The sequence below is a fragment of the Nannizzia gypsea genome, genomic scaffold, assembly GCF_000150975.2.
Source record: "Nannizzia gypsea CBS 118893 supercont1.2 genomic scaffold, whole genome shotgun sequence".
Classification (NCBI taxonomy): Eukaryota; Fungi; Ascomycota; class Eurotiomycetes; order Onygenales; family Arthrodermataceae; genus Nannizzia; species Nannizzia gypsea.
Window position 1 is genome coordinate 894,761 of NW_003345200.1, and position 8,496 is coordinate 903,256.

Genomic DNA, 8,496 nt, shown 5'->3' on the forward strand with positions numbered 1-8,496 from the left:
CGTGGCATGTCAGCTTAAGAATATCGCCTTCAGATCTATAGTACAATGGCCGCTAGTATACATATCCAATCGTGACAGTGGCATGGGATAACCGTCGCAATGCGGTAGTATTATCCAGCTCTACGGCCCTCCATCTGAGTCCGCAAATGGTAACACTTTAAGCCAGGCCTCACGCTCCTCCTCATTCTTAGCTTCACGGTTTAGGAAGTTGTTGATTCCCTCGACTAGTTGCCTCTTTGAAAGGTCATAGTTCGCAGTTTCAACTCTACCATCCCAATGCTTGAACCCTCCAGTTTCCTTGATAAACTCATTCATAAGCTCAACTCCCTGCGCCCAGAGCTCCACATCCCGTTCTTGCTGTTCAACGTCGGCAGCAGAAAACTCCAAAGGACAGGGAACACTAGGATTTCCATCTGAGCCTACACCAACGATCGCGGGCCATGAGTCCTTGATGTCTCTCAATAAGCTGTTAAGGCATGGCTCACAGTCTGTCAGTATTAACCCCGGCAGAACGCTGGCTTGTTGTCGAGGCGTATTATGTCCTTGGAGAGCCTGAAAGGCCACCGGGTTTGATCGAACTGTTAAGGCCAGGTATAGATTGTGTAGTGTTTGGGATTGATAGAGCGCCTTCGCTTCAACCTGTTCTTCCGCAGACATACTGTCAAAATTCGGAGGCAAACTAACTCGTGCGAGCTCCTTAGGAGTCGGGCCGTCATAGTCCAAGAAACCAGGGCGAGTGACTTGCATGAAAAGCGGGCAAGCACTGACAGATTGCCAATCGATGATGCCAACAATTCGGCTCGGATCTTCGGGACTAACGAAGATATTTTGAGAGTGTAAGTCCCCATGCCACAGAACCGAATCATGGACCGCTTTATTATCCGGTAAGATATATTTTGAGACCTTCAGGTAATTATCCAGTGCTGAAAGCTTTTTGGCCGCAGTTGGTTGGTACTGTCTAGGCCCATAGAAGAGTCCTTCTGGAAAGATGGGGTATTTCAAGCCAGCCTTTACGCATGCAGCCTCTCTTTTGGCAATGGCCTCCAGGTATGTAGTAACATTAGGCCCTGTTTCCAAGCAATTAGTGTTTGAAGCATCGGAACTTTAACGGGGTAGATTAAGCCGTACATGGTCCACAATCGATATCAAGCCCGCCTTTGCCAAAATCAAAGAAAGAACGGTGGTTTGTGGGCCCAATCTCAAACTCTGCGCTATACACATCATTACCATTGCCATCAACGTAGAGCGGTGAATCTCTTTTTGAGGATGTATGGAGGTCCTCCTTGTAATAGAGACCTCCTATTTTCGTGAACTTTGTCGACGTAAGAGTTTTTTCAAATTCAACAACCTGTTGGACAATACTAGCTTTCTGTTTTCCTTTCATAGTGGTCCAGACATCACCAAGCATTATGCCCGACTGTTTCTCCATGATAATGTACTCGGCCCCAACGGAATTATCAGATTTGGAGCTCCAGGCGTAAACCTTGGGAATTGGGAAATGTAGAGCATTCCTCAACTACCAGAGTCAGTATAAGAATATAACATTAAGCTCGGAAGGAGGGTAGGAAGACGCCGTACAAAATCCATCGTTGCCACCTCGCTAGCGGTGATAAAATGCTGCCGCCCTGCGTTGGGATTTGGTAGCTTTGCAATAACCTCATGGCCATTATCCATTGTTAGTTGAAATACTTTACTGTGCTGTCCCTCAGAGACCTTGAGGATTTTGGTGCATGAATTCGATCCCAGTGCGGTGGCAGCAACTCTGAGAAGCTCGTGCATGTCAAATTTGACATAGCGCGCTTCAAGCTGCTGGTGCTCGCCCCAGAGCCATCGAGCTGAGGTAAATCTATGAATTTCATCTATCTTATGGCTTGTATCTATGATATACACACAATTATTTTAGATACAATCCAATTCAGTGTTTGTGCTTTTCACTGTACCTTGAAAGGCGGGGTTGGACTTGCTCATTTTGCATGGGAATGAGCTGAGGGGGCGGCACGCAGTCCAGTTGGGGCTAGAAACGTAGAATTTTTCGAATATCTTATTAGATCTAGTCCTGTATGCCAACTTCGTAGGTCCCATCTTGTTCATTCAATTCTGATGGGCGGGATATGTTTCCGAGGAGCTCCAACAAGTTGCCCAGGACAGCAACTCGTTTCACTTAGCGCCGTTCAAGGATTCCTCTTGATTCTCATAGAGATAATAACAATACGTAGCTAGAAACCTGGGGCAATACATATAAAGCACTCAGCTATATTGGAATTATCCCGCCGTAAAAGTAATAGGTAGCTAGCTGATACAAGTAATAATAATCACATATGTAGTATAGTAGTATGTAATAATAAGCTTAATAGGTAACTTTAACTAGTTAACCTTAACTAACTAGTTACAGCAGCGAGCTAGTTAACCGATTTAACCTTAAGGGACAATGACCTTTTATAAATAACCTTAGGTCTAGCATAAGCAGGATGTATAGACATTATACTTCTTTATACCTATATGGGTAACTTGTGGGTAGTAAGTAACCCCATGATAAGGCCGTACCAACCTTCCGTTTATATACATACGCCCGAAGCTACGCATGCACCCTCCGGCCAGGGATAGTGCGTGTTCTGTTCACTGCTGAATACGGGGCACAAGCCCGTTTTGGCCCCTAAATTTAGCCTGGCGGACTAGTAGCACGCACCTGTATGACATACGTGTGAAGAAAGCAGCTTATAGATATAGTGAAGGTTTAGTAATGATTAGTCCCCTTGCATGTTAGGCGGCGGCTATGCATTCACGGAATACACATCGTGACCCGTAAAGAATAAACATAGAAATGCTTACTTACGAGCAAGTACTCTCATGCCCACGGAGTGATCGTTGTGTTATTCAGGCGAGATGGCCCTCTAGAAAAGTCCGCTAGCCCGGGAAAGCAAGGGCCCCTGAAAGCAACCCAGATGCCAAGATGAGCAGGGCTCATTCATCATTATCAACCACTCTACTAAAAACCATTACTATAATCGATCAACAGTAGGAAATTTTGCTATATATCTTACTACAATAGTCAGGGCTAGCTATCCGCAGGGAGCTAAAGTGGTTGTTCAATAATTTTCCATTAGATATGCATATGCATATGCATATGCTTCTATCAAACGCTCACAGCAGAACGTTCTTACATACAGCATAGAATATGCTGCGCCGCTTGTTGCCATATCCCACGGAGATCCCACCTAGTACACTCATTATAGCGATAACAACCAGGGTGCGTCTGTCACAAATGCTGCATAATCATTATATCGTTACGGTGCCTGGCCCCCAAATTGCGGGCACAGGCTCACCCTGCTATAAAATACTGCAGGAACAGCCTACCTCTAGCATAATAGTCAGCACAATGCATCAGAAATTAAGATAAAGACCGGGAGTGTCGTCCAAATAGAGAAAGTCATAACGGCCTTGCCGCTGGCCTAACAGGACTGGTAGTCGCATAAAAGGGTCGTGATAACCACCTCAGTCTGAACGAATGCACTCCATCAAACCACCAACCATTCAAGAGTGACCTATATAAAACCATTGCCATCCACGGAACACCATGAATCTCTCTTTCGCTGCCCTGCTGATTTCAGCAGTATCCCTCTTCGCTGTCGCCGACGCACTTGAATGGAACCTTTACCGCAGCTACAGCGCCACGGAATATGCAAAAACTCTTAACATGACCGACAACAAGTTTCGCCTCACGTATATTTCGGCTTATGCCAACGCTGAGGGCGAAGCTAGATATAACGCCATCTTCGAAAAGCCCGAGTATACGCCTGCATGGCGTACCAATTACGGTTATAACGGCAATGAACTCAATAATACCTTCAACGACTTGAAAAACAAAGGGTTCCGGCCTGTGCTGGTGGAAGGGTATAACATTAATGGAGAGCGTCACTACACCAGCTTGTGGGAGAACAACACGGAATCCATCGAGTGGGCTGAGCGCAGAGACATGTCTGGCAAAGAATTCAACACCTGGGTCAAGGAACATAAGAAAAAGGGCTTCCGACTTCGACATCTTAGCGGTTACGAGTACAATAATGAGCAACAGTTTACTGGTGTGTTTGAGAAACGTGACAGTGCCCCGTGGAAGGCGTATGTTGGCCTCAGCCCTTGGGAGTACAGGATCAAAAGTTACGCGGCGAAACGCTCTGGGTATTATCCTGTGCAAATTAGTCCGTATACGGCATGCGGTAAAGTCTGGTTTGCTGCCATTTTTGAGAAGCTGGGAAACAAAAAGGATACCCCTGTTACTGTATTTGGGTTAGATTCATCTCGCTATAAGATGGAATCTGACGTGTGGGAAAGTCGGGGGTATAAGCCTACTATGGTAGACGGATATCTTGACAATGGAGAGAAGTTTGCAGCCATCTTCAACAAGGTCTAAGCTGGAATTTAGGACGATTTGATGGGTCTGTTTATGCATTGATGATCACCGTTAGCTAAATTGTTATTGTTCGATTCAATATATTTTATGTGCTCATCCTTTCGCACGGAGATAGCTCAACCATCCAGACGGTGCTCGAAGTAAATGAAGAATACTTGTAAGCAGAACTTACCTGTCATATTTAGTAAAATCCTGCAGTAAATAACGCGTATTTTTGCCCATGGGAGGCTTTGATGGGCATGTGTCAGGGACTAGATGAGGCTTAAAACCAGCGATCAAATCTAATCTTATCAATCTTTTAAAACCCCCGTACCTTGGGTACCTTAGGCAGGTACTAGGTATACAACTGACAAGGGAGTTTCACTTATCAACGTTGCCATAGTTTAAAAGTATAGGCTATGGAGTATGATTAATCAGATGAAAGCCATCCAGTTTTTTTACCTCTTATGCTCCAGGAGTGTGTGTTTCGGGGGAGACAAACATATAGCTTCCCCCTAACTTCTGGTAACTGTTTGCTAAAACCAGTGCTTACGGAGTACTCCATACTATGGGAGCTTCCCCAAAGCGGTCAAATTATCCAAGCAGCCAGGAGTCAGGTGGGTATACTCCGAACTCGCAGTACGTGATGCAGACATTGGACTAGATGCACCAAGGAACACTCACAACCCCAGCTTGAATGGGGTTTCACATCGGACAGATCTTGCCGAGCGATGCGGTTCTCGGGGACAGCACGCTTCCTGTACCGTGGAAATGAGATGTTCCTGCAGCCAACCCCGCGGTCACCGCATGGCCCACTGCTTCGTTTCACTCGCCACCCCCGAGCAGTAGCCAGTATAAGGACCCTTTGCTTCTCCAGACTTGGCGTTTGTGGTAGCTACGGAACGGTATCTCGGGTATATAAACTTCAGTTATAATTCGGCCAGGCATGTAGACTTGAATGTGGAGGCCTGGAGATGAGGACCGGATTGGGATATGGTGTTTGATAAGTTCCAAGTAATGGGGCCCTGACAGTGTGGTTATCCGTTGCAGGTTTGAACAGGCCAATGAAGGGTATTGGGATATAAGCTAGATAGTTAACGGTACGCTGTATGTTCGAACTCTCCAAACAAATAGTTCCTTGAAGTCGGCTTGGTTTGAATGAATGTGAAGGGATTTAAACCAGGCAGTTAAGCATGGTTATGAGTTTGCTCCATGAGGAACCAGGTCGGGGAGCTGCGGAAAAATCAGTGGCGATGTCTGCAGTCGTCACCAAACTGAGGCAGAGCCGAAAGACTGAGAACGAGAGGCCGTCGATCATGGAGACAAACAATTAACTCCATAACCACCCTGCATGATGCCAATACACTGTCCCGTCAAAATTCTCCTGGCTCGTTTTGACCACAGACATACGTATGCACCCGAGACCTCGTTCCACCAGCCAGCCCAGCAAGGCAGAACCAAATAACTTCCATCCGATATCGCCCATCCCGCCACCAGATCAGCCAGTAACAGCACGAAGAAGCAGAAAGCTAACGGGGTAAACTCCAGGAACCCAACCCCGAACCCGAAGACGAGATCCTCCAGAGGACCGTGAACCAGAACCAGAACCACAGCAAGAGCAAGAGCCAGAGCCCGACGGAACTCGAGCGGAAGTATAACTTAGCTGAATGAAGTTAGTAAATCATTCTCCAGCATGAAACAGCGCAGTTGGAGCAACCGAAAGATGAAACGGAGAGCTCACAGACCATCATCAAACATCTTGGGCGACTTTGGCTTCCCTTTCGTCCGCTCCTTACCCAGCTTCTGCTTCTGCGCCAGTTAGAAACGGCCTAGCGAACCGCGGTACATCCACAGCAACAGAGGCAGTGGGAAGAAGCAAAAAAACCGGGTCTGATCGGTCGGGATGTCTGTCGCATTTGGGTAAATTCCCCGACGGTTCTCCGCATGGGGGGGTTTACATATATGTAGCTGTGGTGAGCTGCTTGCTGTGGTTGGTGTGGGTGTTATATGTGGGTGGGAGTGTTGTGCTATAGGTGGGCCGCAGAGGCTGGGTGGGTGGTGGGTGGTGGATGCAAGATGGGCGTCTGCATGGCGCTGGCGCCGTCGGGGAGGCCGTGGCCCATCATGGACAGGGAGAACGTCACCCACGAACGCCGCGGAGAGGGCTACGGAATATGATTGATGGGTCTGGACGGGATGGTTGTGTATTATTTTTATGTAGTTATGTATGGTTTAACTATGCGAGTGCCGGTGATGCCGTGCTGATGCCGTGCAAATGCCTCGTTACATCGTGGGGAGCAGTTGTATATATGGAAATAGATAGAGAGAAAAGGGAAGACATGAGTATCGTCAGGTAGATTAGACAAGCGAGGTTATACAGACAGAAGCAAGACATGGGGGTGGTATATATATAGTAAACGCGCCAAACAAACAAGGCCATGTTAAACAAGACTCCAACAAAGAAAATATGGCAGAGAAAAATGGTAAGTAGGTGGTGGTATGATATGCAAGGTAGTAATGTGTGCATGGCTTATATGTGCACCCATCCGTTATCGTCATCCCCCTCGTGCCTTGAGATCCGCCAACTGCGCCTTGAGGAGCTCGTTGCCAGCCAGGAGGTCTGCCAGCCAGTCGCCTGCTTGCGTCAGCATGGTGCTTTTGCTGTACCCTCCTCCCTTCAACTCGGGGACCAGCGAGCACAGATCGTCAAACCCTTGTTTGATCAGGTTTCGGCGTTTTTGCTCGGAGAGGATGTGGTTTGTACGTTTCTGTTCTTCAGACAGGTTTTCTCGTACGGGTTTGATGGTTGTGCCGTTACCAGCAGGGGAAGAACCCTTTGATTTGCGGGACGAAGGGCGAGCAAACGATGTGGTTGAGGAGGATGATGAGGCGGCGTGATTTGTTGTAGATGATGCGGTAGTCGCGGTAGACGGTGACTTGGATGCCGACAAGGCGCTGACGAGTTCCGAGTCTTCTTCTTTTATCTTGTTGTTGCTCTTCCGTCGCTTCTTTGGCCTGTCATCGTAGGATGGTGGAATTGGGTTTCGGGATGCCGCCAGGGACGATGCATTCTCCTTTCTGTCACAGTGTTTCCTAATGGGGCTAGACGGTCGGGTGTTTGCAGCGCTGGACTGGGCTTCTAGACATTGTAGGTTATGGAGTAGTTGTTCTGTCGTTTCTTCGACGGTAGGTTGGCCTGGAGGCAGACGGTAGCCTTGGTGAGCGAATCCAGAGTCAGATCCCCATTGTAGCATGTTAGGCCCCATCTTAGAGGCAGCGGTGCGCATTCTCGGCTGCTGGTGGTCGTTGGCCGGAGAGCGGTGTGCGGCGGGGTCAAAAATCATGGTAGTGGTATGTACACCCTTGGGAATGACCAGGAACTCCTTCTGTGACATAGACCCATCGTTATACCGACCCATCTGGGGGCGCTTTGCATCTATCTGATGATGATGATTGTGAAGGTGTTGTTGCTGTAGGTGGATATTGCTGTTGGCATGATAGTTGGAATTACCATTGTTGTGATCCAACAGGCCATGCTCAGCGTACAACTGGCTGTGCAGGGCAGATAGGTTATCATGTCCGTTCTGATAGAGCATCTGTGCTGCAGCTAGGACATCTGAGCTCAGGGTGGCCGACCTATCTTGGGCGGACATGTCTCCTGATTGTTTGGCATGGTGTTGGATGTGGTGAGACTGTGGTGTGGGCAGATTCGTAGCAGAGCCCTCGAAATTTGGCGGTAAATCAGGCCAGCTGAAGTTACTACCGGGCTCCGTGCCGTTCTGCTCGCCAAACGAGAGCCAGAAGTCATTGTTGTCGAACTGGCTGGCGTTCAGGGAGGTGAAGAGGTTGTCCAGCATGTTGGATTCACTATCGTCCAGCAGGGCGGGGCCTGGAGGACGTTCTGGCGCAGAGTCAAACGGTGTGTCTTGCGGTGATATCAGGGCGTCTGCCTCAGTCAGTCTTGTTTCTTCTATCGTTGTCCTCTTGTTCCTGCCTTCTCCTTCTCCTCCCTCGTATGGTTCAAAAGAGTACGTACAGCCAAAAGGCCCTGGTGGGGGGGTCGATGCACCCTTCATATGATGAGCAGACTCAGAGAGGCCCAGTTCCAT

The 8,496-nt window shown here is 48.1% G+C and overlaps 4 protein-coding genes across 4 annotated transcripts; 1 reads left to right on the forward strand and 3 right to left on the reverse strand.

Annotated features, from left to right (window-relative positions):
* Positions 1-120: 120 nt before the first annotated feature.
* On the reverse strand, positions 121-1,968 carry MGYG_02345 (phosphotransferase enzyme family protein; the record flags this gene model as incomplete). The annotated part of the gene is made up of 4 exons (XM_003174767.1): positions 121-1,067; positions 1,129-1,516; positions 1,579-1,877; positions 1,941-1,968. 4 exons carry the CDS (start codon positions 1,966-1,968, stop codon positions 121-123), a joined length of 1,662 nt encoding a protein of 553 aa, XP_003174815.1.
* Positions 1,969-3,574: 1,606 nt separating this feature from the next.
* MGYG_02346 (hypothetical protein) lies at positions 3,575-4,408 on the forward strand (the record flags this gene model as incomplete). Its single annotated transcript, XM_003174768.1, has 1 exon — positions 3,575-4,408. The coding sequence occupies one exon, from the start codon at positions 3,575-3,577 to the stop codon at positions 4,406-4,408; it is 834 nt and encodes a 277-aa protein (XP_003174816.1).
* Positions 4,409-5,312: 904 nt separating this feature from the next.
* MGYG_02347 (hypothetical protein) lies at positions 5,313-6,145 on the reverse strand (the record flags this gene model as incomplete). Its single annotated transcript, XM_003174769.1, has 3 exons — positions 5,313-5,473; positions 5,716-6,045; positions 6,133-6,145. 3 exons carry the CDS (start codon positions 6,143-6,145, stop codon positions 5,313-5,315), a joined length of 504 nt encoding a protein of 167 aa, XP_003174817.1.
* A 797-nt stretch (positions 6,146-6,942) lies between these two features.
* MGYG_02348 (hypothetical protein) lies at positions 6,943-8,496 on the reverse strand (the record flags this gene model as incomplete). Its single annotated transcript, XM_003174770.1, has 2 exons — positions 6,943-8,333; positions 8,457-8,496. The coding sequence occupies 2 exons, from the start codon at positions 8,494-8,496 to the stop codon at positions 6,943-6,945; spliced, it is 1,431 nt and encodes a 476-aa protein (XP_003174818.1).